The sequence below is a fragment of the Ranitomeya imitator genome, chromosome 7 (assembly GCF_032444005.1).
Source record: "Ranitomeya imitator isolate aRanImi1 chromosome 7, aRanImi1.pri, whole genome shotgun sequence".
Lineage (NCBI taxonomy): Eukaryota > Metazoa > Chordata > Amphibia > Anura > Dendrobatidae > Ranitomeya > Ranitomeya imitator.
The window spans coordinates 203596202-203622928 of NC_091288.1; the positions used below are offsets into that span (position 1 = coordinate 203596202).

General features: G+C 46.1%; 1 protein-coding gene across 1 annotated transcript; it reads right to left on the reverse strand.

Moving 5' to 3' along the window:
• Positions 1 to 9736: 9736 nt before the first annotated feature.
• ECI1 (enoyl-CoA delta isomerase 1) lies at positions 9737 to 22294 on the reverse strand. The gene is made up of 7 exons (XM_069734456.1): positions 22167 to 22294; positions 20867 to 20971; positions 20384 to 20511; positions 18546 to 18692; positions 18067 to 18188; positions 16399 to 16577; positions 9737 to 10345 (listed from the first exon to the last, which is right to left on the reverse strand). The coding sequence occupies exons 1-7, from the start codon at positions 22216 to 22218 to the stop codon at positions 10182 to 10184; spliced, it is 897 nt and encodes a 298-aa protein (XP_069590557.1). The 5' UTR covers positions 22219 to 22294; the 3' UTR covers positions 9737 to 10181.
• Between the last annotated feature and the right edge of the window lie 4433 nt (positions 22295 to 26727).

The following is a 26727-nucleotide window of genomic DNA, read 5'->3' on the forward strand; positions in this document are numbered from 1 at the left end:
GCTCTAGGTGTTAAAATAAAGGGTTAAATTACAGAAAAAAAACTGCTCCCACGCAATTTTCTCCGCCAGAGACTGAGGGCAGATATTAATAGCCTAGAGAGGGACCATGGATATAGGACCCCCCCTGGCTAAAAACAGCTGCCCCCAGCCACCCCAGAAAAGGCACATCTGGAAGATGCGCCTATTCTGGCACTTGGCCACTCTCTTCCCATTCCCGTGTAGCGGTGGGATATGGGGTAATGAAGGGTTAATGTCACCTTGCTATTGTAAGGTGACATTAAGCCTGGTTAATAATGGAGAGATGTCAATAAGACACCTATCCATTATTAATCCAATAGTAATAAAGGGTTAAAAGAACACATTAAAATACTTTATCCATAATGAAAAAAAATACACATGGGGTTTTAACATCTTTATTGTATTTTCAATCCAACTGACGACCCTTGTCATCTGAAAAAATGGGAAAATAAAAAAGCAACAATATCCCATACCTGTCCGCCATACATTTTCTCAGCCCGTAAAATATGGTCGATAAATATATGGCTGTGTTGGACGCATGTGTTGAACGGGCTGCTGGTAACGCAATGTGAACCTAGTCTTACAAGCACATCTGTGATTGGCTGACAGGATGATCTGCAAGTGTCTTCTGTGCAGATATGACATCAATTGCACGACTGCTTTGTGTTATATTCAGTTGTATGGAACTTAAATTTATTATTTAGAGTTGATAGTTGTGTTCTAAACTGATAAATAATACAATCTATATGTTTACATAACTTTGCTGCGCTGTAGAGTGGGGGGGGGCTCTGCAGTCTGTGTCCGCCCCTGAACATGGTAATATATATTTTAACCCAAAAACAAAGACGTTCCTTGTTACTAGAGAAACTATTGAAAGGGAAATTAAATTGGAAACAGAATTCAGAATTAAATGTGACGGCGATCCCACGGGATGAAACTCCTGTCTCGTGCTTCAAATACAAGCAGGCTGTGTGAGCTGAAGTCATCTAAGGACAAGTCGCTCTGTGACAATTAGGAGGTGAGGATGTGGGACGGACGCTCGCTGAGCTTCATGGAATTCTCGGTAACAAGCTACTGGGAGATGAAAGCATTTTCCAAACCTGTGGTTTCTATTAAGAATACAGTGACACGAGGAAACATTTCAAACAATTGTTTTGCAATTCTAGCTACAACTTGCTATGATTTGCCTCATTCATAAATACCACAAAAGCGGAAAAAGAAGATAAGAGATTTTATGGTGAGTGAGTATTCATTCTTTATCGGAGTATGCAGGAAACCACAAGTGTATATAGCTTCCACTAGGCAAAATAAAATAAAATAGCTCCTCCTCAGCAGGTTACACCCACCAACTAAAGCCAAGCTAATCAGTGTTAGCTTAGGCTACTTTCACACATCAGGTTTTTGCCGTCAGGCACAATCCGGCGAGTTTCGAAAAAAAAACAGATCCTTTTTTTCCCCTCATAGAGTAGTATTAGCGCCGAATTGCGCCTGAAGGCCACACGTTTCATCCGTTTTTTGCTGGATCTGTAGAAAAACAGAGAAATATACAGAGGAACGTTTTCTCTGTCCGCCGAAAAAACGCCCATCAACTGATCCGGCCAGAAATGTATGAAACGGAGATGTGAAATGATGAATGATCCGGTTTTCCATGCATTCTCCATTCAAATCATGCACATTTATTCATATTTATTTTCTCTTGTCTTGAACAGGAAGTCCAACCCCCGGTTAAAAAAAAAAATGGATCCAGAAAAAAAAAAACATACGTTGCATCAGGTTTTCCACAATTTGCAACAAATCCGTTTTTTCAACAATTCGCTGGATCCTGCCTGCCGGTGAAAAACTGATATGTGAAAGTAGCCGAGTCAGTAGGAGGCAGACCTGTTTCTATCTTAAGTTTGTTTTTATTTTAGCTTTTTTTTCCACTTTTTTGATTTTTACATTTAGTGCGTGTGATAGGGAAACAGTAGATATGCCACTTTGTCACTCCACATGGAGACCGAGAGCACAGTGTCTGCCTCCTACTGACACCCAAGCTAAAACAGTTTAAGGCCAGTTTCACATGTCAGTGGCTCCGGTACGTGTAGTGACAGTTTTTTCATGTACTGGAGACACTGACACACGTAGACACATTCAAATGTATGGGTCTATGCACATGCCTGCGTGTTTTCACAGACCGTGTGTCCGTGTTTTCAACACATGACCGTTTTTCTCCGGCAGCATGATCCGCAAAGCGTCCCGCACAAGTGCACACGGAGAACAGTGCGCACTCTCCTCCGTGTGCACGTACCACGGTAAGAGAGACAGCGCTACAGTAAGCGCTGTCCCCTGCGTGTCGCTGAAGCCGGCATTCATCCCTTCTCTCCTGCTCGGCTGAAAGCAGCGCTAGCAGGAGAGAAGGGATGAAAGATCAAGTTTCTTTTCTTGAGGGGTCACCTCCCGCACCCCACCCCACGTGCGCCCGCCCGCTTGAAGAGAAATACCCAACTCCCGCGATGCCTGCTCTCAGCGCCGGCAGCTCGTCCCGTGTGAGCGGTCATGTGGTACCGTACCGCTCATTAAGGTGATGAATATTCATTGCATATTCATCACCTTAATGAGCGGTACCATGTGACCACTCACACAGGACGTGGTGGGGTGGGAGGTGACCCCAAACTAATTTAAACAAAAAAAACTTGATCTTTCATCCCTTCTCTCCTGCTAGCGCTGCTTTCAGCTGAGCAGGAGAGAGGGGATGAATGCCGGCTTCAGCACCACATGCAGGGGACAGCACTTACTGTAGCACTGTCTCTCTTGCGGCGGTCCGTGTGGTCCTCAGGCAGCACACGGCTGCCGCACGTGTGCCACATTGATGTGCCACGTGAGCACATAGATACAGATATTTCCGGTACCGGAAATATCTGGACGTGTGAGACTGGCCTGACTTGGTTCCAGTTTGTGGGTGTAACCTGCTGAGAAGAAGCTAGTTTTGTTTTTTTATTTGCATAGTGTCAGCAGCATACACCCATTGTGTCCCGTGTCCCCCAATGAAGCAATAAAAATATAAAAGTTCTTTTGAAGGTCATGGTCCACTTTCCAAATAAGAAATAATCTTTTTATGTTTGCAAAGGTGCACTGAACTTCAGTTTTTTTTTTTTTTGTCGGGTTTTGGAGTAGCTCCATTTCGGGGCCTGTGCTTCATACAGGAAAGCCTATGATGTGGTGGCTGATCAGTCCAATGCAAAAGGGACTAGTCGTCCCATAATGTAGTCTTACCCTTCTCTTTCTCCATTAGTGCCTACACGCGTCTCTCCCACAGCTTCCTTGGCGTGCCACCCGAGGAAGCTGTGGGCGAAACGCGCGTAGGGGCGCGTGTTAACACTAATGGAGAAAGAGAAGGGTAAGACTACATTATGGGACTACTAGTCCCTTTTGCATTTGTGACATTTTGGGCCACTGGACCATAGGGAATATCCCTCTTATATCTGTGCAATAGTGGGTCTTTGTAGTTGCTTAGGAACTTATTGAGCACTGGCACTTTATCCTGTTACAATGGGTGACTACTGGAACTCATTTTTGTTATAATCTATGCCCCGCTCTGTTTCCATGGCGCAACACTGATTGTTTTTGGTGCACCCATATTTGATACTCAAATAACTCTTTGGAAATATTATTGGATCATAGTTTGTACTTTTTAGTGTTAATAAAATATACCTTTTTATACTAATTTTGTGACCTGCTATACTTCATTTTCTTTGGTTATCTTTCAGTTCATGGGCTGTGTCAGAGATGGACTAATCAGCCAGCATTCATGATGTATCTTATTCCAACTTTTTCCAGATACATATGAAGCAGCTTATTTACACAAAACAAAAAAAAAAAACTCGTGTATAAAACACAAAAGTATTGGCGATTATGACCCAAGAAAATGCTGAGATCATTCAGTAGCAGATTAGTATTTCACAACTGGAGTGCCCCCTCACAGGTACAAGTACCATCATGCAAAACACAGAACTCGTTTGCGAAAAGCATTAAGCTACTTACTGGTAGCGGCATTTTTCGGAGGCCCATGACAGCACTACGAGAGAGGGGATCCGCCCTTCAGGAACAGGAAACCTACAGATACAAAAGGGCGGTACCTCTCCCCATGCATCAGTTGTATATTAGAGCCTGAGAGGACTACCGCGGTTAGTAGCACACAAACATACATTATATACAGTTTATGTCCAAAAATAATCAATCATAATGAACTATATACCACACGTGAGATCTATCTATCTCATTATATACATTATGGGAAGTGCAACCCCCACGTGAATAGGGAGGGAACTAAGGGTGCTGTCATGGGCCTCCGAAAAATGCCGCTACCAGTAAGTAGCTTAATGCTTTATTCGGACTCCCATGACAGCACTACGAGAGAATTACAGAGATGTAAACTACCTTAGGGAGGGACTATAGCCTGTAGCACCCTTAACCCGAAGGTGAGATCAGAAGAGAACCCCAAGTCCAACCTATAGTGCTTGAAAAAGGTGGAAGGGGATGACCACGTAGCTGCCTTACATATCTGGTCGATGGAAACTCCAGATCTCTCAGCCCAGGATGCAGCCATGGCCCGAGTGGAATGTGCCCTCAGATTCTGCGGAGCTGGACCTCCACCTGCAGTATAAGCCAGAGAGATAGCCTCCCTAATCCACTTCGCTAGCGTGTACTTCGACACTAAGACCTTTCCTGGGACCTTGGAAAGATAGAAACAACGCCTCCTCTCTCTTCCAAGCATCAGTGACTGATATATATTCTAAGAGACATCTCCTAACATCTAACGTATGGAGTAACTCCTCTTTGGAATTAGAAGGATTAGGGAGAAATGATGGTAGAACTATCTCCTGAGATCTATGAAATTCTGAGGCCACTTTTGGTAAGTAAGCTGGATCTGGTCTGAGGACTACCCTGTCCTGTAGAAACTCTGTATAGGGGGACAGCCTAGAAAGAGCCTGTATGTCTCCTACCCTACGAGCAGATGTAATTGCCACCAAAAATGCTGTTTTGAGGGATAGTAATTTAAGTGAGGCTGAATGTAAAGGCTCAAACGGTTCTTTAGTCAAGGCTGAGAGGACTAGGTTAAGATCCCAAGGCATTGACCTATTCCTGTGTATAGGTCTGGATCTACTAGCTGCTTTGATGAACCTTGATACCCAATAATTACCAGCAATGTTGCAAGAAAATAAGGCCCCTAGGGCTGAGACTTGTACTTTTAGCGTACTCGTGGATAGATTTAGCTCTAGCCCTCTCTGCAGGAATTCTAGAATCTGGTTGATTGGTAAACCCTCTTCGATATTAAAATTTGAAGAGGCCAGAAACTTCCTCCAAGTTCTAGAGTAGATCTTAGTTGTTATGAGTTTTCTACTCTTCATAAGGGTATCAATGAGATTTGGAGAAAATCCTCTGTTTTTTAACAGTGACCTTTCAAAGACCATGCCGTCAAATGTAGACCCTTCACTTGTGGATGGTTGATCGGACCTTGATGAAGTAGGTCCGGGATGTCTGGCAGTACCCAGGGGTCTTCCACCGACATGGTCCTGAGCCAGGAGAACCAAGCCCTTCGGGGCCAGAACGGAGCGATCAGTATGATTCTCGCTTGATCCTCCCTTATCTTTCTGACCACCAGAGGCAACAGGTTTAGCGGGGGAAACGCATAAGCCAACCGGAAATCCCATCTGATCAGGAAGGCATCCACTACCAGCGGATATTCCCTGGGATTCAAGGAACAGAATTTTTTCGTTTTTCTGTTGTCCTTGTTGGCAAATAGGTCCACCTCTGGATGACCCCACCTGCGGACAATCTGGTTGAAGATTTTTGTGTTCAGAGACCACTCTCCTTGTCTTAAGGTGTTTCGAAAGTCCGCCTTTATATTTTCCTTCCCTTTTATATGTACTGCTGCTAAAGATAGAAAATGATTTTCCGCTATCTGGAGCAGGCGGTCCGCTATTTCCATCAGGGACTCGGAGCGTGTTCCACCTTGGTGATTCACGTAGGCCACTGCCACCTGATTGTCGGAGAGGATTTTGACATGGTGACCCTGTAGATACACGAGGAGTTCCTTAATTGATAATTCAATCGCCAACAACTCCTTTTGATTAGAAGAGGCTGATGTTTGGGGGTCCCATAGACCCTGGACTACCACGTCACCCATGTGTGCCCCCCACCCTGTGGGGCTGGCGTCCGTCGTAACTACCCGAGTCACTTGAGTCACCCAGGGAACTCCTGCTGACAGATTGTCTTCCCTTAGCCACCATCTAAGAGATGTCAGAACCTCTGGACTCAATGTCATCTGACCCTGCAAGGAACCCTGTAAGACTCTTGTCATAATTCAGTACGTCAAACTGTAAAGGTCTGGAGTGGAACTGGGCCCAACGGACGGCGGGAATACAGGAAGTTAGGGAACCTAACAAGGACATAGCCTGTCTAAGAGTCATGGTTGGTTCTTTAATTGCTTTTAATACCTGTTGTTGGATATGGCGCAGTTTATCAGTTGGAAGACAGCATTGTTGGGACTCGGAATCTAACAGCAGACCTAGGAATCTCTGGTTTTTTAGGGGTTGTAATCGGGATTTTTCATAATTCACGATCCAGCCCAGATTCTCTAGCTTAGATATAGCTGTTTTTACCTGAGCAAGGCAATGGTCTGCTGAGTTCCCAACTATCAGGAAATCATCCAGATAAGGGATTATGAGGATATCAGATTCACGTAAATGCGCCATGACCTCCGCAACTACTTTAGTGAATACTCGGGGAGACGTTGAGAGGCCGAAGGGAAGGGCTCTAAATTGAAAATGTCGAACAATACCCCCCATAGACACCGCCACACGTAGAAACCTCTGAAAGTTTTCATGGATAGGAACATGATAATACGCATCTTTTAAGTCCACAACTACCATGAAGCAGTGTTTGAACAACATTTTAATTGCAGAGCTGATTGACTCCATTTTAAATGTGGCTTTAACCAGGTATTCATTCAGGGATTTAAGGTTAATGATAGTCCTAAATGATCTGTCTGGTTTCTGGATCAGAAAAAGGGGAGAGTAGAATCCACTCCCTCTTTCTGACTCTGGAACTTCAATCAGCACGTTTTTGAGGCATAAACTCACAACTTCTGCCTCCAAAGCCGTCTGTTCAATAGTGGAGGAACGTAAGGGGGTTAACATAAATTTATCCCGAGGCCAGTGAATAAATTCTAATTTCAGACCTTCTGAAATAATACCTCGGACCCAGTCACTATTTGAGATGTTAGACCATGCGGAAGAGAAGGCTGACAATCTCCCTCCCACAGGGATCGCTAGTCATTGGTCCGGTTTCTTACGTTCTTTTGAGGAACGGCGGAACATGTAACCCGTACCTCTCCTGCGTCTATCCTCCCATCTAAAATTCTCTCTAGTGGGTGAGGATGCGCGCTTCCTTCCGCGACCAAATCTCCTCCTGTTGAATGGACGCCGATAAGAAGATGATGACAAACTCGGGAATTTTTTCTTGTCATCTCCAGCCTTTTCAAGCAGGTCATCCAAGGTTGGCCCGAAGAGGTATTCCCCTTTGCATGGGATAGCGCATAATTTGGACCTTGATTGAATGTCACCCGACCAACATTTCAACCACAGGGCTCTACGAGCCGCGTTGGAGAGTCCTGCTGCTCTGGCCGCCATCCTGACCGAATCGACCGACGCGTCCGACAGGAAAGCCGCAGCATCTTGAATCACCGGAAGCGCACTTAGAATGGAACTTCTGGAAGCGCCTTCCTTAAGCTGGGATTCCAACTGTTCCAGCCAGACCATTAGGGATCTGGCTGTACAAGTCGCAGCCACCGCTGGCCTCAACGATCCGGCTGCCATCTCCCAGGTACCTTTAAGGAAGGTATCCGCCTTCCTGTCAAGGGGGTCTTTAAGGGATCCCATATCTTCGAAAGGTAATGCGGCCTTTTTTGATGCCTTTGCTACCGCAGCATCTAATTTAGGGGCCTTGTCCCAGGTATCCACAGTCGTATCCTCAAAGGGATATCTGCGTTTTAAGGCTGGTGGTAATGAGCCTTTCTTCTCCGGTTTCTTCCATTCCCGGAGAATCAGGTCTTGAATTTTATCATTCACCGGGAAGGACCTACGCTTCTTGTGTTCCAAACCACTGAACATTAGTTGCTGACGGGAAAGCGGAGTTTTAGGTTCTTCTAGGCCCATCGTACCTCTGACCGACTTAACTAATTTATCTACTCGGTCCAGAGGCAGACAGAATCGGCCAGATTCCTCTTCTGATGACGAGGAAGAGAGATTTGAGCCATAGGAACCTTCATCCTTATCTTCCTCTGATGAATCAGAGATCACCGAGGTTCTCTGTTTTGAACTCCCCGCCTGGGACATAGACCGCAGGGATTCCCTTACTTCTGTACGGATCATCTCACGCAGATTAGCCGTAGAAGCAGATTCTTCCGCTACCTAGGGGAGGACAATAAGGGTGATACCATCTATCTAGCCTGATGTCACTCAACCCCTCCACTCCTGTAGACCTCACCGTCTGTTGTATACAGGAGGCGCATAATTTTTTAATATAAGAATCTGGTAACGGGACTTCACACAGGGCACACTCCTTATGTTTCGACTTTGCACTTTTCTTTCCCTAAAATGACAAAGTATAAGGGGCCCGCGTCACTGAGTGAGCATTCACGTAGATCTCTTACCAGTGTACGCCAAAAAAGGTACCGGAACACGAGGGGGTTCTTTGCCAGTCGATGCTCTGGATCCCTGCTTGGACGAGCTTTTACGGCTGGACTGGTCACTTCTGGCATGCTCCTTCTCCGTGGCCCTTTTGTCGCACGTCCTCCGGCAACTGAAGCTGCCGCTCACCATCACTCTCCATGATGTGGATGTGACCAAAGGCAGAGCTCTATTCCCAGCTCCTGCTTAAATCCCCCTCAGATCCGGTCAGCAGGCTGCCTGGCGCCACTCCTATTGGTTCCGGCTGATGAGACTACATCTGGGGGGTCAGCGCAGTGTGTGAGGAGACCGGCGTTCAGGATCGATGGGCGCCGCCATCTTGGATGAACTGCGCATGCGCAGTCACCCAGAGACCGGAAACGCCTGCTGACTCCGCCCCCTCGACGTCACTGCACCGGAAACGCTCCAGCTAACGCTGAGAGCGATGCAGGACGCCGAAGAGCACGCAGCAGCGTTCCGGATAGCGTTCCCCTCCTGGCACCGCTACATCACCACCGTGCTGCACCACCACACCGAAGGAGCGATATACTTACCGGCGCCGGCGCTAACGGAGATCAGGAATCCTCTGGACTCTGCTCCCTGCTGTCTACATCACTGACGTGCAGTCCAGCCAGGACCACCGTGATGTCTTCCAGGAGCTTCCGCACCGGTCGAGGTAGGAGACCCCCCCGCTACCTGATTCGACCGGCCGGCCTGGGATCCATCTACGAGATTCATCTGTAGGATCCTGCCCCTCCAGGAATAGGAAACCAACTGATGCATGGGGAGAGGTACCGCCCTTTTGTATCTGTAGGTTTCCTGTTCCTGAAGGGCGGATCCCCTCTCTCGTAGTGCTGTCATGGGAGTCCGAATAAAATGAACCTGTGAAGGAGCCCTAGTGGGCTGCATTATGGATCTGTACATTTCTATAGCTTTCAAACTAACAGAAATAAGACTGATATGGACATTTCCAATTTTTCTTCATTGTAATGACTAAGACATTTCAGAACTTAATCACAAAATATTAATTTTTTATTTAGTAAAAAGGTCAGAAAGTCTATTGACATGAAAATGCCCAAATTGCTGCAGATTTAAAAATTATATTTTCTTGGAAAGTGGCAGGTAAAGAAGGCAGCACAAGACCACCCGTGCAGAAAGGTTGTGAGTAAGGATGTTAGGGGTTTTAGAAACAGCTTTGCCGACTCCTGACTGACATACATTTTTTTTTTTAAGAAACCTTCTGTTCAGATGACCTAGAACAACGGCCCATCTTGATTATTTGGAGGGCTACGGTAAAAAATACAACAGGCGCACAATAGTGGCCCAGTGGACAGAAGAATTATACCACTCTGCCCCATTAAACACTATAACCATTACCACAAGTGATAGGAGACCTCAACCTTTTCATTTCGATATATATGGTTTACTAAATCCAAGCATTAGCTCAGCCTGTGGTTATTTCTTCTGTTTCAGTCTGTCCATGTAGACCTGCAAAGACTTCTGGATGGAGTCTTTTGTGATGAAACTGACAAAATTGTTAATGTCGGCTTCACGATGTTTAACTAGATTGTCGATTGTGGGTTTGCGCATGATGGATTTGGTGATCTGACGGGCATGATCTGTGTGTGAGAAAAAACAAAAAATATATGTCATATGGACTGTTTCATGGTGAAAGACGGTCGGTCACATACATAAAATATGAACAGGAAAAAAATCCAGTCGCAGAATGGGATAGCCCATCATTGCACTACCATGATCCTGAGAATGAAGGTGCTGCAGTGCCAGTAACGCTCCTGAAAGCAGCCTCCTACCTCCTGGCATCCGTGGCTCATCTTTTGGTTAGCCGGCCTGGCGCAAGGTTGTCTTTGCAGTGTAACGCACATGTGACATCGCGTCAGGATGACTAATCAAAAGAGAAACTGTGGACTCCAGGAGGCAAGAGTATGTTCTCAGGGCTCCGTCCATCGACCACGGTATATTGGATTTGGCAAATGGACTGGGTCCTTCAGAATGATTCACACCAATTCTACTCAGAACCTGTAGTTTGGGGATTGGTGTGAGTGAAGGTATTACTTAGTAAATGGCAAGTGCCTTTGTATGATACAGAGACTTCATTGTAGAGCAATATTATAATACCGGTTTTTACGTACCGGTAATAGGATTTTACGGAGCCACGACAGCACCCCTACGAGAGAGGGGATCCGCCCACCTTCCGGACAGGAACCTACAGGATTTAAAGGGGCGGTCCCCCTCACCACTCCAGTTTGTGTTTCAGAGTATAAGGGACACCGCCATTGAGTTAGTACATAAACATATATACTTAAACATTACTAAATACCATCACCTTCTAAAGAGTGATTTTTAATAAGCACACTTTCCCCAAAGGGTGCAGAAACCAGTGAATAACTACGGGGGGGAATGTGCGGGTGCTGTCGTGGCTCCGTAAAATCCTATTACCGGTACGTAAAAAACGGTTTTCCTATCGCCACGACAGCACCCCTACGAGAGATTTTCAAAGATCAATCACCTGGGAGGGACTACAGCACTAAGTACTGTATGGCCAAAAACTAAATTGGCCTCTGAAGATAAATCAAGACGATAATGTCTATAAAAGGTGGAAGGAGATGACCACGTTGCCGCCTTACATATTACGTCTATGGAGACGTCCGCTCTTTCCGTCCAGGATGAGGCCATGGCTCGAGTGGAGTGGGCCCTGATGCCATCTGGTGGTGTCTGGCCTTTAGCAGTATAAGCAAGATATATGGCATCTCTTATCCATCTGGCGATAGACGCTTTAGTTACACTCGCCCCTTTCCTTGGATTCTGAAAGGAAATAAACAGAGCCCTACTCTGCCTCCATGGTTCTGTTTTGTGTAGGTACTCTAATAGAGTTCTTCTGACATCTAACTTGTGATATTTCTGCTCGTCAGCTGAATTCGGATTGTTACAGAAAGATGGTAAAATTATTTCTTGACTTCTATGAAATTTGGAAGCTACTTTTGGTAGGTATGCTGGATCAGGTTTTAACACTACCCTGTCCTGAAAGACCATTAAATAAGGAGGGTCTATCGACAAAGCTTGTAAGTCACTCACTCTCCTAGCAGAGGTTAGGGCTACTAGGAAGGCTGTTTTTAAGGTTAAATTTTTAATGGAGACAGAATCTATTGGCTCAAAGGGGGCTTCTGTTAAGGCGTCTAAAACCAAATTTAGATCCCATGGTGGTAATCTAGGAATATATACTGGGTTACTACGTTCAGTGGCCCTGATAAATCGGGAAACCCATCTATTTCCCGCCACATCACTGTTATATAACGCTCCCAAAGCTGATACTTGGACTCTAAGGGTATTTACCGCCAAGCCCAATTCTCGGCCCCTCTGTAAAAACTCCAGAATAGCCGGAATTGGGACCTTGCCAGAAAAGGGATTTTGGTAGAAGGCAAGGAACTTTTTCCAAGTTTTAGCATAGATTTTAGTGGTAACTTCTTTCCGGCTATTTAAAAGGGTAGATATGAGAGCTTCTGAAAACCCTCTTCTCCTCAATAACTCCCTCTCAAATTCCACGCCGTCAGATGCAGGGATTTCACATTGGGGTAACGGAATGGACCCTGAGAAAGAAGCTCCGGGCTGGTCGGCAGTACCCAGGGGTCGGACACAGACATTGCCCTGAGTAACGAGAACCATGCCCTCCTGGGCCAAAAGGGGGCAATCAGGATCACTCTCGCCCTGTCCTCCCTGATCTTCCTGAGGACTAACGGGATCAGACACATTGGAGGGAACGCGTAAGCTAGAGGAAAATTCCAGTGTATTTGAAGGGAGTCTATTATACAGGGCTTGTCCGCCACCCGAAGAGAAGCGAACTTCCTGGTCTGCCTGTTCTCTCTCGTTGCGAATAGATCGATAACGGGCAATCCCCACAGGTCCACTATCTGTCTGAACACCCGTCGATCTAGAACCCATTCTCCCTGACGTAGAGAATGACGGCTGAGGTAATCTGCCTCTGTGTTGAGCTCTCCCCGAATGTGCACAGCTGATAGAGAGCGAAAGTGGGCTTCGGCTATTTCGAGTATGTCTGTGGCGGTGTTCATTAGGGATCTTGACCTTGTACCCCCTTGATGGTTGAGATACGCCACTACTGTTGTGTTGTCTGTCTGGACTCTTACATGTGAATCCTGCAGAGATGGAAGCAACCTGAGTAAGGCCTTCTTCACTGCCGTGAGCTCTTTCCAGTTTGAGGACTCTTGAGCCTCTAAGAGAGACCATTGCCCTTGAGTCCAGACATCTCCTATGTGAGCTCCCCAACCTATCGGACTGGCATCGGTTGTGACCGTGTTGTCTGGTACTACACTCCAGCGTACTCCTTTCCCTAAATGTCTTCTGTTTAACCACCATCTCAGACTGTGTAGAGTGGTGGTGGAGAGCCTGAGTCTTCCGCCTAATTGCCCTTGAAGACTTCTCTCTGTATCCAAGACTTGGGCCTGTAACACTCGAGTGTGGAATTCAGCCCACTGGACGGCTGGTATGCAGGACGTTAGAGATCCCAGAAGGGACATAGCGTCTCTTAAAGTCAGATCTGGCTTCCTTGTTACCGTACTGATTACAACCCTCTGCTTTTTCTCCTCCGGAAGGAAACATTGTTGCACTTCCGAATCCAGCAGAATACCTAGGAAAGTCTGAGTTGTTGATGGGTCGAGTCTTGACTTCTCCATATTGACTATCCAACCCAAGTCCTGTAAGGAAGATATGACATGATTTAGGCGAGTACTACACTGGCCAAAGGAATTTCCTACTACCAGGAAGTCATCCAAGTAGGGTATAATTAACGTATCCTGTTCCCTGACATAGGCCATTACTTCTGCCATGACTTTAGTAAACACCCTTGGTGCCATAGATAGACCAAAGGGCATTGCAGCAAACTGAAAGTGTCTGACCTGGTCGTTTAAGCGCACCGCCATTCTGAGGAATTGTTGATGATCCAGGTGAATGGGCAGATGGTAATACGCATCTTTTAAATCCAGGCCTGTCATATAACATCTGGGAAAGAGAAGATTAGTTGCCGTTTTAATAGATTCCATCTTAAAGGCATGATACTCTAGATGTTTGTTTAATCTCCGTAAGTTTATGATGGTTCTAAAGGATCCATCTGGCTTGGAGATTAAAAATAAAGGGGAATAGAACCCTTTCCCCTGTTGATGTTTTGGAACCTCCACTATGACTTTCTTCCGTCTTAGCATTTGGACCTCTTTTTCAAGGGCCTTTTGTTGGTCTAAGGAATCAGGGGCAGTTAAGATATAAAATTCAGAAGGTCTTTCCCGGAACTCTAATTTTAACCCTGAATTGATTATACCTAGAACCCAATTGCTCGAAGTTATTTTGGCCCATTGAGCATGGAAGTATTTTAACCTGCCCCCTACTGGAAGATTTCTATTAACGATAGTTTCTTCTTCTTCTTGAGGAAGATGACGAAGCGTTAAAGTCCGAACCTTTCTTTTTTGGGTCTGATGGTTCCCAGTCTCGGTTGTGGTAAGGTCTTCGGTATTGGAAGCGTCTCCTGAAGGTATTCCTAAAGGTAGGATTGAAAGCTTTAGGAAAACCTTTCTTCCTATCCTCAGCCTTAGCTAGGATATCATCCAATACCGGGCCAAACAGGTACTCACCCCTACACGGTATTGTACACAGTTTAGCTTTCGCCTGGGCATCCCCTTTCCAGGTCTTAAGCCATAGGGCTCGGCGAGCAGCATTTGAGAGACCTGCTGATCTTGCCGCCAATTTTAAAGAATCCACTGACGCGTCCGCTAAATACGCCACCCCTTCACGTATTTGCGAAAGTGAGTTCAACATCTTGTCTCTGGGCACTTTGGACTTCAGCTGTTCTTCCAGTTGGGATATCCACACCATGACGGATATAGCCATACACGTGCTAGAGATAGCAGGTTTGAACGCCCCTGCAGTTGATTCCCATACTTTCCTCAAAAACATGTCCGCCTTCCTATCTGATGGGTCTTTCAGAAGGCCCACATCCTCCAGCGGCAAGGTACCGGCTTTAGATGTAGAAGCCACCGCTGCATCCACTTTCGGGACTTTCATCCACTCTGCCAGCTCATTATCTTCAAAGGGATACCTTCTTTTAGCTGATGACGGAAGGAAACCCTTATCCTGCTTATCCCATTCTCTTTTTATAAGAGTCTTAACCGTATCCACCACCGGGAACGCCTTACGACTCCTCTGGCACAAGCCCGCAAACATTATGTCCTGTGCGGACCTTGGTTCCTTGCTCTCTGCAACACCCATGGTAGCTCGGACTCCTTTAACTAACATGTCCATGTTGTCCACCGAGAAACAAGGCCTTCCCTCTTCATCTGAGGAGGATGGAGATGAGGAGCGGGAACATTCCCCTTCTTGCAGGGACAGGCTAGATCCTGGCAATATGTCCCTGCCCGACCTTTCCTGGCGGCTGCCTCTAAGGGAATAGCTAATTTCTTCCCTGATGACCGCTCTAAGGTCTGATGACCGAAGGGGAGCTTCCTCTTCTAAGGTCTGAGATATGCACGCCTGACACAGCCTTTTGGTATAACTGTCAGGCATTGGTGTCATGCATAGAGCACATTGCTTGTGCTTAGATTTTGTGGTCTTTTTTTCCCTAAAACAAAGCACAAATAACAGACCATATCAGCACCAGGTGTCTGATTTAACACTCACCATAAGGCTGATCCTGTGAATACCGGTTCTGGAGGAGTAGGATCCAAATGTGACGCTGGGGCGCTCGGACGCTGCTGCCCCCGTACCACGCTGCTGCTGCTTCTCCTTGAGCGGCCGCTACCGCTCTTACTGCGCTGTTCCGTTCCCTCTCCATGAGGGTGCTCGGCGTTCCCTACTGAGGACATGGTTGCGCGCCTCCTATCCTAGGCGTCGCTCTTTTACAGCGCTGCAGCGCTCCTCCCCCGGCTTACCCCGGAAGCGTACCAACTACTTCCGGGTTCACCAGCGCCGGTGTGGACGCTGCACACCGCGCTCAACCGCGGACCAGGACGGCACTGCCCGACTCCTGGGACGCGCTCCTCATGGCCAGACGAGGGGGGTCTGCTCGCAGGACACCCCCGACGCTGTTTCCGAGCCCCCGATTCCGCCGTTCCTAAAAGACACCGCGCGGAGGCATGGAGGCCCGGGTAAGACTGCTGATCCTGCAGGCTCCCGCCGTCCGGACAGGAACCCAAACTGGAGTGGTGAGGGGGACCGCCCCTTTAAATCCTGTAGGTTCCTGTCCGGAAGGTGGGTGGATCCCCTCTCTCGTAGGGGTGCTGTCGTGGCGATAGGAAAAAAAATGTGTTATTAATAGTGATGAGCGAGTGTACTCGTTGTTTGGGTTTTCCCGAGAACGCTCGGGTGATCTCCAAGTACTTGTTAGTGTTCGGAGACTTAGTTTTCATCGCGGCAGCTGAATGATTTACAGCTACTACCCAGCCTGAGTACATGTGGGGGTTGCCTGGTTGCTAGGGAATCCCCACATGTAATCAAGCTGGCTAGTAGCTGTAAATCATTCAGCTGCCGTGATGAAAACTAAATCTCCGAGCAGTTACAAATACTCGGAGACCACCCGAGCAACAAGCATATTCGCCCATCACTAGTTATTAACAAAGTTGTGTCAGAAGTTATATACGCCATGTGTAGTCCTTACCTGGAACAGCAAGCCACTGGCTCATGGCGGCTACTGCTGTGCTCTGAACCTTTTCCTCAGTGACAAGCTTATCCACAAGGCCAATTTTCAGTGCATCGGGGGCTGGATACATCTGGCCTAGCTGGAGAGACTGTTCGGTTACACGATTGCCTACGGTGTTGACCATGGTTTCCTTGAACCTGAGCGAAATATAGGAAGTTGTGAATACATTGTTAGAGCTCATCTCAAAGGCAAAACAAAAACGTAAAGGGAGTCTGTCTGATGGTTTGTGCCTATAATAATCTAAAACCTTGTATCATGCATGCCTCAGGTAGTGAACTTACAATCTATGAAGGTCCCCTCTCTACTGTGGGCAATTGCCTCACTGCTCACTGACTTAGTGTATGTTCACACATCACTTCTTTTATTTCTGCACCAAAAACCAAAGTAGTGGTAGGAAAAACAATGCAAACAATGCACATTTTAATTGCATTTTTGCCAATTTATTTCAGTGGGTGAAAAGAATAACACAAATTGATTTGCTGATCTTGAAAAAAAAAAAAAAAACACACGCAACAGGGATGAAAATACCAGCAGAGGGAAAAAATGCAGCATGTGGATAAGATTTCAGAAATCTTATCGATTATGCTGGTACTGTAAAACGCTGCATAAAATACGCAGCAAAACACCAGGTATGAATATACGCTTGCTGCATACAACAGGGAGGCCTACAGCTAATAAAGTAGAGTGCATATGCCTTGCTGGAAATACAAAGCACATTCACGAGATTTCAGTACAGATTGCAGTGACTGTCGCAATGGTGTAGTCCTCAGTAAAGAGCAAGGGGGAAGCATTAGGCAGGGATTAAAGGTACCTTCACACTAAACGATATCGCTAGCGATCTGTGACGTTGCAGCGTCCTGGCTAGCGATATCGTTCAGTTTGACACACAGCAGCGATCAGAATCCTGCTGTGATGTCGTTGGTCGGGGCTGGAAGGCCAGAACTTTATTTGGTCGCTGGCTCTCCCGCTGACATCGCTGAATCGGCGTGTGACGCCGATTCAGCGATGTCTTCGCTGGTAACCAGGGTAAACATCGGGTTACTAAGCGCAGGGCCGCGCTTAGTAACCCGATGTTTACCCTGGTTACCATCCTAAAAGTAAAAAAAACAAACGCTTCATACTTACCTTCCGCTGTCTGTCCTCCGGCGCTGTGCTTTCCTGCACTCACTGTGAGCACAGCGGCCGGAAAGCAGAGCGGTGAAGTTCATTCTCTGTCCTCCGTAGTACATGCCTGCACAAGACAATCTTGCCTTGCGCAGGCGTGTACTATGGAGGACAGAGAATGAACTTCAATCCAATATTGCAGCCAGCATGCAGCCAGCGGGTAAGGAAAGGGTGAATCAAAAACCCCCAAACCCCGCCTCCATGGCTGAAGATTGTTCCCTCCAAATTCAGGTGACAGTGTCCCTTTAAGTGTGGGGACTGTGGGAGCCGTTGGAGGACTTGTCAGATCATTAACACCATGGAACAAAATAGATTTTCCTTACAATGATAAAAAGGTTCACACAAAGAGCACTTGTAATTATATGAACAATGAAAAAGATCAGATTTCAGACGCACCCTCAGTGTTGGGTAAGGTCAGAAGAAACATATCATTAATTTATTTCTGCAAAATTCATACATTACCAGAACGGAGCAACTATGCCAAGTTGGGTCTCGTTCAAGCCAATGGCAAATTTTGGATTGTCAGCCATAATTCTGTAATCGCAACACATTGCCATGAGGCAGCCACCGGCAGGGCTGGAACCCTGTGTAATTAAAGGATGTGATTAGTGCCTTATATTGAAATTATATTGTCACTGTTTTCTAAAATATTTGAGGTTTTCACTTGATTGCAAGCTGATGGGGAGATTTTTATATAATGCACAAGTCTGAACTGTAGTTGGGTCATGACATTTTTTTCCATACGGATATATTCTAGGAACAGAAGAAAATTACTGGAATACTTTTCTAACTATAATAAATACATCTTAAAGGGGTTCTGTAATAAATAGGACAAGCACAATTCCTGCATTATGGCAGATATGCGATGATGGGAAGTCATTGGTGCATAAGTGGGCAGCGCTGGAGAGTCTCACCAATGTCAATGGGACCGAAACACTTACATTGATGGCTGCGATCGTCACCATATTGGACCCATATAACTTCAGCCACATTTCCTGCACAGCTCTCCAGAAAGCGGCGTAGTGCTCAGCACTTTTCCTACACATCTCTGTGATGTCCAGCCCAGCAGAGAAGATTTTGGGAAATGCCTGGAATAAAAAAGGAAAAAGAAAAATATAAAAAATGTTTTATATTTACAGTATTTAAACACATTTCTTGATCTTTAGACTATTACTTTAATTGCTCCTTAACCAAATAATTTACTGTTTTTCCCCCCCACTTTTGTTTTTCCTCCCTTTCTCCCACCCCCTCCCAAACCCTACGTTTTTATTTTTGGGGTCAAAGAAGTCACATGAAGGATTGCTTTTTTTGCCTGATGAGTTGTAGGTTTGAACGACGCCATTAATTTTACCATAAAATCCACTGGAAAACTGAGGGGGATTGGCAAATAAATTCTATTTTATTAATAATGATAATAATAATAAAAAAAAATTTTTTTTGAATTTTTGGGGAGTTTTAATTGTGTTCTTTGCTTTACATCGTTTTCCATACAGTTTGCACAAATAATAGATTTTGATAGCTCAGACTGTTACTGACGGGTTCCTTAGGGCCTACAACCTGCAAGCTTCTGATGACTACAGTATTACAGCATGTAGTTAAATTGATAGTCTCCCAAGATGATAGCTATGGGGCCCCTGGTAATCTGTGGCATCCCACAAACACATAGCGGAGGAGGCTGATGGGTGTCCAAAATGGAATACATGACTAAAATGCCGCTGTCAGAGACTAACAGTTGCATTTAAATGGTTAACAGCAGTTATCAGACCGATGCTGAAAGAGGTGAATGTCGCCTGTATAGCACAGCTGGCACCTGCCATGTGTGCAGAGGGCTCAGCTCTTGATCTCGCTCCATGCACCGCTACCCGATTTACATGTGCGTTACATCTGGGAGGGGTTAAAATAATACATAAGCCAAAACAGTGAAATTCCTTTAATCCAGAAAGCCCCCCAAACTGGCCCTTGTTTCAAACACCGAATTAATATGATATGGAATTTCACATTATAGCACAACCAGATTTGCTTGCATGGGAGAAAGCTGCTAAGCCATTTGGGGTGATAGGAGTCAGCCCCCCCTTCAATCTGATATTCTAAGAATATGTAAAATATATAAAAGTCCTAGAAACCCCCTTTAAAGGGAACCTGTCACCCCCAAAATCGAAGGTGAGCTAAGCCCACTGGCATCAGGGTCTTATCTACAGTATTCTGTAATGCTGTAGATAAATCCCCGATGTATCCTGAAAGATGAGAAAAAGAGGTTATATTATACTCACCTGGGGGAACGTCGTGGTCGGTGTCTCCCATCTTCATAGGAGGACGTCCTCTTGTCTTCAGGCTGCGGCTCCGGCGCAGGCGTACTTTGTCTGCTCTGTTGAGGGCAGAGCAAAGTACTGCAGTGCGCAGGCGCCAGGCCTCTCTGACCTTTCCAGGCACCTGAGCACTGCAGTACTTTGCTCTGCCCTCAACAAGACAGACAAAGTACGCCTGCGCCGGAGCATGAAGACAAGAAGAGGATATCATCGTAAGAAGATAGGAGACCCCCGACTGGACCGCCCATCGGACCGGAGCAGAACCGGGACCGCCCCTGGGTGAGTATAATCTAACCTCTTTTTCTCATCTTTCAGGATACATCGGGGGCTTATCTACAGCATTACAGAATGCTGTAGATAAGCCTCTGATGCCGGTGGGCTTAGCTCACCTTCGATTTTGGGGGTGACAGGTTCCCTTTAATGGGATTTATCATCAGGCATTACAGTAGTGTGGTACAAGTTGCAGCACCTACAGAAGTTAGGATAACCCCCCGGCAGCCGCGGTCGATTTCCAGCTTCTCCAGACTTATAGAGAATTCTGTCAGGACGTCCAGGCTGAGGCTGTTCACTGGCGGGTTCTTCATTTTCATGACTGCCACCCCTGAGAGACATACAAAGCTTCATTATTTCTTCCTTATCAGAAACATGAGACTTCAGCTGTGACCTTTGATCAAAAAGCAAATCACCCAAAGCAGAAACCAATTACTTTTTTTTTAAAGTTTTGTTGCAAGGTATTAGGTATTAGACTACTTTTATTACCAATATGAGGAATGCTGATGACAGAATGTGATGGGATAGCCATTTATGCAAATTTATAATGGGTTTTACAAAGGTGTAACTTTACTTACAAAATATAAAATGTGTACCAGAGATATATAAGGACAGCGGGGGAGCAATAATATATATACATAATATATATATTTTATTTTCCATGTGACTATATTTGGGAGCCATACCTGTTGATTCATCCAGTTCCACCAAAACCTTCTCATTACTGAATGGTCTCCGGCTCTGGTAGTGTTGCCATGATGCCAGCCCACCTTTTCGGATGTAGAACGAGCCTGCAGAATGAAGACGGTAATCAAACATCTCTTCACCATTTGTATTACTGTAGAGAAGTCTCTCTGAATTTGCCTAAAAAAAACGTTTCACATAGTGTTTGCTTCACAAACCACACTGCGTTGTGTGAACCCGTTACACGGACGTTACACCGCGGCATAACGCGGTGTAACGTAGTCCGTTAACGCCGCCATTGCTTGCAATGGCGAACGCATCGGTAGCGCATGCCCATAATGGGCGTGCGCTAGCGATGTGCCGTCATTTGAGTGACGGACCTCGAACGCTGCTTGCACAAAAAAAGGTTACATGGAACTTTTTTTGTGTCGACGGTCCGCCAAAACACGACGCATCCGTCGCACCACGGATGCGACGTGTGGCCATACGTCTGAATGCTTTTTCTTCCCTCACATTTCTCATTCCCCTCAAAAGTGGGATAAAAATTATCAAAACATCATGTACCCCAAAAATTATATCAATAAGTAGTACAGCTTGCTACTCGAGACAAACAGTCCCTCAAAAAGAAAAACGGGTCTCCAAAAATGGTGGCACAAACCTAAATTTTTAGTATTTTTTGGAAAGGTTTAAAAATTTGTGAAGCCGCTAAAACTACATGTTTGGTATTGCTGTAATTATACAGATCAGGAAAAATCATAATAAATGTCATATCAAAATCTACAAAAATTAATGGTGGAATTGCATTTCACCTCACTTGGAAATATTTTTCACGTAGTTCAGTACACAGGACAGTGAATGGTGTCATTAAAAATGACAACTTGTCAAATAAAAAAAAACAAGTCTTGTAGGGCTCTGCTAACAGAATTTATTTATTTTTTTTTAGAAAATGGGGACATTGATAAATATTGGCGGATATGACATAAATATTGAGTTATTTTATGTAACTGCCATATTTGTTACCACAGTACATGGAGCAATGGCTGCCATTCAAGAACACTAGTATTACTGAGATCTGTCATTACGTGGCACGTCTCCATGGTGGAGCAGCGTGCCCTCTAATGACAGATGTGAGGGCAATGGTGAGGAGAGGAGAGGGAGCCCGGCTTTCTCAATGTCACTTGAGTGATTTAGCCGCTTATAACGCGCAAAACCGCGGGGCTGAGGTGATTTTGGCGCCACCAGAGCGGGCCGTGAGCGCTAGGAAAGTGGCGCTCGATTTGGGCGGGAAACAACAACACGCACCTGACAGAAGCCGGGCGGGAGCCGAGCTCCTCAGCACAGCCTGCGCCGCCATCTTGTGTGACCTTTTCGCCAGGCGTCAGACTCAGCCTCTCTATACAGCTAATGCTGGGTAGAAGTAGGAGGCAAATCTGCTTTTAAAAACGAAAAGAGTGACGCCTGGTGGAAGCAGAAGGGCACAACAACGAACATTTTAAATTATTAATAAAAATTCAGAAATTAAAATGTTCCTTATACTTTTCCTTGGTTGACCGTACACACATTAACCCCGCCATATTCTGACAATGAGGAATGTGGCTCCAGATCACTCCCAATATCTGGTCCGCAATGGCGGCGTTCATCTTCATGTTTGGCTACTTTCACACTAGCGTTTTTTTTTTTAATACATCGCAATGCGTCGTTTAGGGGAAAAAACACATCCTGCAAAGTTGTTTGCAGGATGCGTTTTTGCCCCATAGAGTAACATTACCGACACATTGCGACGTATTGTCACACGTCGCAACCGTCGTGCGACGGTTGCGCCGTGTTGTGGCGGACCGCCGGGAGCAAAAAATGTTAAATGTAACTCCGCCCCCACCTCCCCGCACCTCACAATGGGGCAGCGGATGCGCCAGAGAAATGCATCCGCTGCACCCGTTGTGCGGCGCATCAAACGCTGGCGTCGGAATTTCTGCCCGACGCAATGCGACGGGCTGAATCCGACGCTAGTGTGAAACTAGCCTTAGCTCTGAAAATTGGCGGACATGCTTTCTTGACATTTTGTAAGCTCCCATAGAAATAAATGGAAAGAAAAATTTCCCTCAAGCTGCTTCTCTGTCACTTTTTGCAATGGCTCCGACCGTTATCGGGGGTCTTTCAGCCATAACTTCAAATTTGAAATCTATTCAAAAACTTGTGAGTTTATGCCCCGAAAAAACTTGTCAAAATGATTCCTTGTGGTCATGGCCTTTAGGAGTTTTTTCCTGAAGCGTTTTTTATTTTTTTTGCATCCTTTTGATACCACAGTGCCAAGTCTGGAGCCAATTCTGTCACTATCCTCTTCATCGCCACAAGGCGTTTTTTTTCGAGAAAACAAACCCCTCATATGAACAGCAAACTGGGTTTGCCATAGAAATTAATAGGAAGAGATTTACAAGTATTCATGTCACTGCCGACCTCAATGCAAATAGACCATTATGTCCCAAGTGATGTGGCGAGGCGCTGCTGTTAAAAATGGCGGCGGGAGCGCAAAGGCGCTAGCTAGGAAGCCACTTATCTATAAAGTGCAGCTATAGATGAATAAAGCAGGAAGCCATGCTCGGATCTGGTGGCGCAATGTTGTTGTTGTGCCGCTGCGTCCAATGTCAGGCCTGTGGGGTTTTTTAATCCACAGTATCTCTTAAGACACGTTTGTGTGGTGTATTTTTTTCTCCTTTACATTCGGAGGGCACAGTGGATATTTTTATATATTTACGCCTTTGGCCAGAACTTTCGAGACTGAGACAATGTTTGGTTTTCACACCATTTGCTGCTTCAGTGTTTTTTGATTTTTTTAGTTGGATGTTTCCATGGTTATTGACGTATAGTTATCAAGATTTCATAAGTTTTTACACTTTTATTGACAAATCCATCAAGTTTATGTGAAGGCTCAATAGCTACTGTTGACCCTCATTTTTGAATACTTCAGCAACGCGCCACGCCGGATATCCACTTTTTGGCCAATGTTGCAGCTAACGATTTTCTATGGTGTCGCCCTGTGACTCAAATATTTCCAAATATGTTGGATTCTCTATAGCCCGTCACACACTCATTTCCATAGACATCAATGGGGCGGCACGGTGGCACTCTGGTTCTTGGTTCAAATCTGCAAGAATTCTGTCTGTTCTCCCCGTGTTTGTGCGGGTTTCCTCCTGTTTTCTCCCACATTTCTAACACCTACTGATAGGGAAATTAGATTGTGAGCCCCAATGGGGACAGTGATTTATGTCAGTAAAGCGCTGTGGAATTAATGGCGTTATATAAGTGAGAAAAATAAAAAAAAAATAAGTCACCCGTGGTGTAGCCATTTTATTGCACTTGGTTGCCCACTGGTCTAGGAATTAACTCTGATTCTGCAGACATTCATAGCACAACAGAAAAACTAGTTGGATCCTTGCAGAGCGATTGTTGTGACCCTGGAAAATGTCTAAGCAGACTACAGAATCAATGTCTTGGTGATGTTTTGCACCGTCCTCCGACCCCAGTGGAGAACTTTGGGTGCTGACCGAGTGACTTTGGCGTGCTCAAATAATGTTTGAGTCCCCGCGGCTGAACGACAGCTGCAACACAGGCAGATTGCTCGTGTTAGGCAATCCCCCGCATGTGTTGAATCCGTGAATGATCGTCGGGTATTGTGGTTAGAATGTAATGATCGTGCCGGCATCCCAGCAAATATGTATACTGATTGACAAGTCTAAGGCTATGTGCACACGTGGCGGATTCTGTGCGGATCCGCAGCGTTTTTTTGCGGTGCAGAAACGCTGCAGATCCGCAATTGATTTACAGTACAATGTAAATCAATGAGGAAAAAAAAAATGCTGTGCACACTTTGCAGGAAATCCGCTGCAGAAACGCTGCGGTTTAAAAGAAGTAGCATGTCACTTCTTTTTTTGCGTATCTGCAGCGTTTTTGTACCCATTCCATTATAGAAAACCGCAGGGGTAAAAAACGGTGCAAATCCGCACAAAAAACGCTGCAGAACCGCACAAAAAAAATGCGACAAATCCGCAGGTGCGTTTTTTGCCAGGAGTGGCAGAATCCGATCCAGAGATTCCTAAGGCTAATCCACAACGTGTGCACATAGCCTATCAGTCAAGCCATGACGAGAAGGGAGAAGACCGGAGCCGACCAGACTAATTTCTACTCTTTTTTTTCAAGATATGTTGCGCATTTCCATAAACGGATTTTACAGCCCACGATGCCTACAAGGCCATTCGATCAGGCTTAGAAAGCCACGGTTGTGTTGGGAGCTACAGCCTGAACCTGGTTGATGTGGAGGGACGGTCCCTGAGAGCTGAGTGCAGGGGACCATGGACAGTGTGGTTTTCATTACCTGCAACAAAAGTTCTATGCAAAAAAAAACAAAAAACGATGAACCCTGGATGGCAGAAGGATTTAAAGCAATTTTCAACGAACTCAGCAGAAGAACATTAAAGGGAACCTGTCACCCCCGTTTTTTGAGATTGAGATATAAATACCGTTAAATAGGGCCTGCGCTGTGCGTTACTATAGTGTATGTAGTGTACCCTGATTCCCCACCTACGCTGCGCAATACATTACCAAAGTCGCCGTTTTCGCCTGTCAATCAGGCTGGTCAGGTCGGGTGGGCGTGTTCACAGCGCTGTTTCTTCCTCAGCTTTACGTTGGTGGCGTAGTGGTGTGCGCACGTTGAGGTGACTAATCCACTGTGGGCACGTGAACAAGGAGCGCGCGATCTGCGCTATCACCCCCTGTCATCGGTGGGGGCGGCCATCTTCCTGGGGCCGCGCGTGCGCAGATGTAGTGCTCTGCTGCACGGGGCTTCAGGAAAATGGCCACGGGATGCCGCGCGTGCGCACAAGAGATCGCGGCGGCCATTTTCCCAAAGCCGAGATGCAAACTCGGCTTTGGGAAAATGGCCGCCGCGATCTCTTGTGCGCACGCGCGGCATCCCGCGGCCATTTTCCTGAAGCCCCGTGCAGCAGAGCACTACATCTGCGCACGCGCGGCCCCAGGAAGATGGCCGCCCCCACCGATGACAGGGGGTGATAGCGCAGATCGCGCGCTCCTTGTTCACATGCCCACAGTGGATTAGTCACCTCAACGTGCGCACACCACTACGCCACCAACGTAAAGCTGAGGAAGAAACAGCGCTGTGAACACGCCCACCCGACCTGACCAGCCTGATTGACAGGCGAAAACGGCGACTTTGGTAATGTATTGCACAGCGTAGGTGGGGAATCAGGGTACACTACATACACTATAGTAACACACAGCGCAGGCCCTATTTAACGGTATTTATATCTCAATCTGAAAAAACGGGGTGACAGGTTCCCTTTAAAAACACGGCCTGCAGGACATAATGTGCTGGAGTCACAGTCACTTCTCCAACATGTGATCGGTCTTTGTGGTATTGTAGCAAAATCCTCTCCCCACAAGCGTAAAGTGATACTGGGCGCAGTGTATAGCTTCAGTCTCCAGCAATAACCCAACCATAGGAGCATGCATGGCTTTTAAGTCTCCTCACTCACTCTGACATGCCAGGCTTGGCTTGTCGCTTTCCACAAGGGGAAACTGACCCCTTATATATCAGAAGGTAAATTCCATTACTTAAGGCCGGTTTCACACGTCAGTGGCTCCGGTACGTGAGGTGACAGTTTCCTCACGTACCGGAGACACTGACTCACGTAGACACATTGAAATCAATGTGTCTCTGCACATGTCAGCGTGCTTTCACGGACCGTGTGTCCGTGTGCAAAACACGTAGACATGTCAGTGTTCGTGGGAGCGCACGGATTACATGGACCCATTAAAGTCAATGGGTCCGTGTAAAACACGTACCACACAC

What these genes read in the sequence shown, in the direction of transcription:
- ECI1 (XM_069734456.1), bottom strand. Translation starts at nt 22,218, where the DNA reads ATGGCGGCGCAGGCTGTGCTGAGGAGCTCGGCTCCCGCCCGGCTTCTG. An exon ending in GGAACTGGATGAATCAACAG is followed by an intron (nt 20,512 to 20,866) that starts GTATGGCTCCCA and finishes TATGTCTCTCAG; the next exon opens with GGGTGGCAGTCATGAAAATG. An exon ending in GGGGGGTTATCCTAACTTCT is followed by an intron (nt 18,693 to 20,383) that starts GTAGGTGCTGCA and finishes TTTTTATTCCAG; the next exon opens with GCATTTCCCAAAATCTTCTC.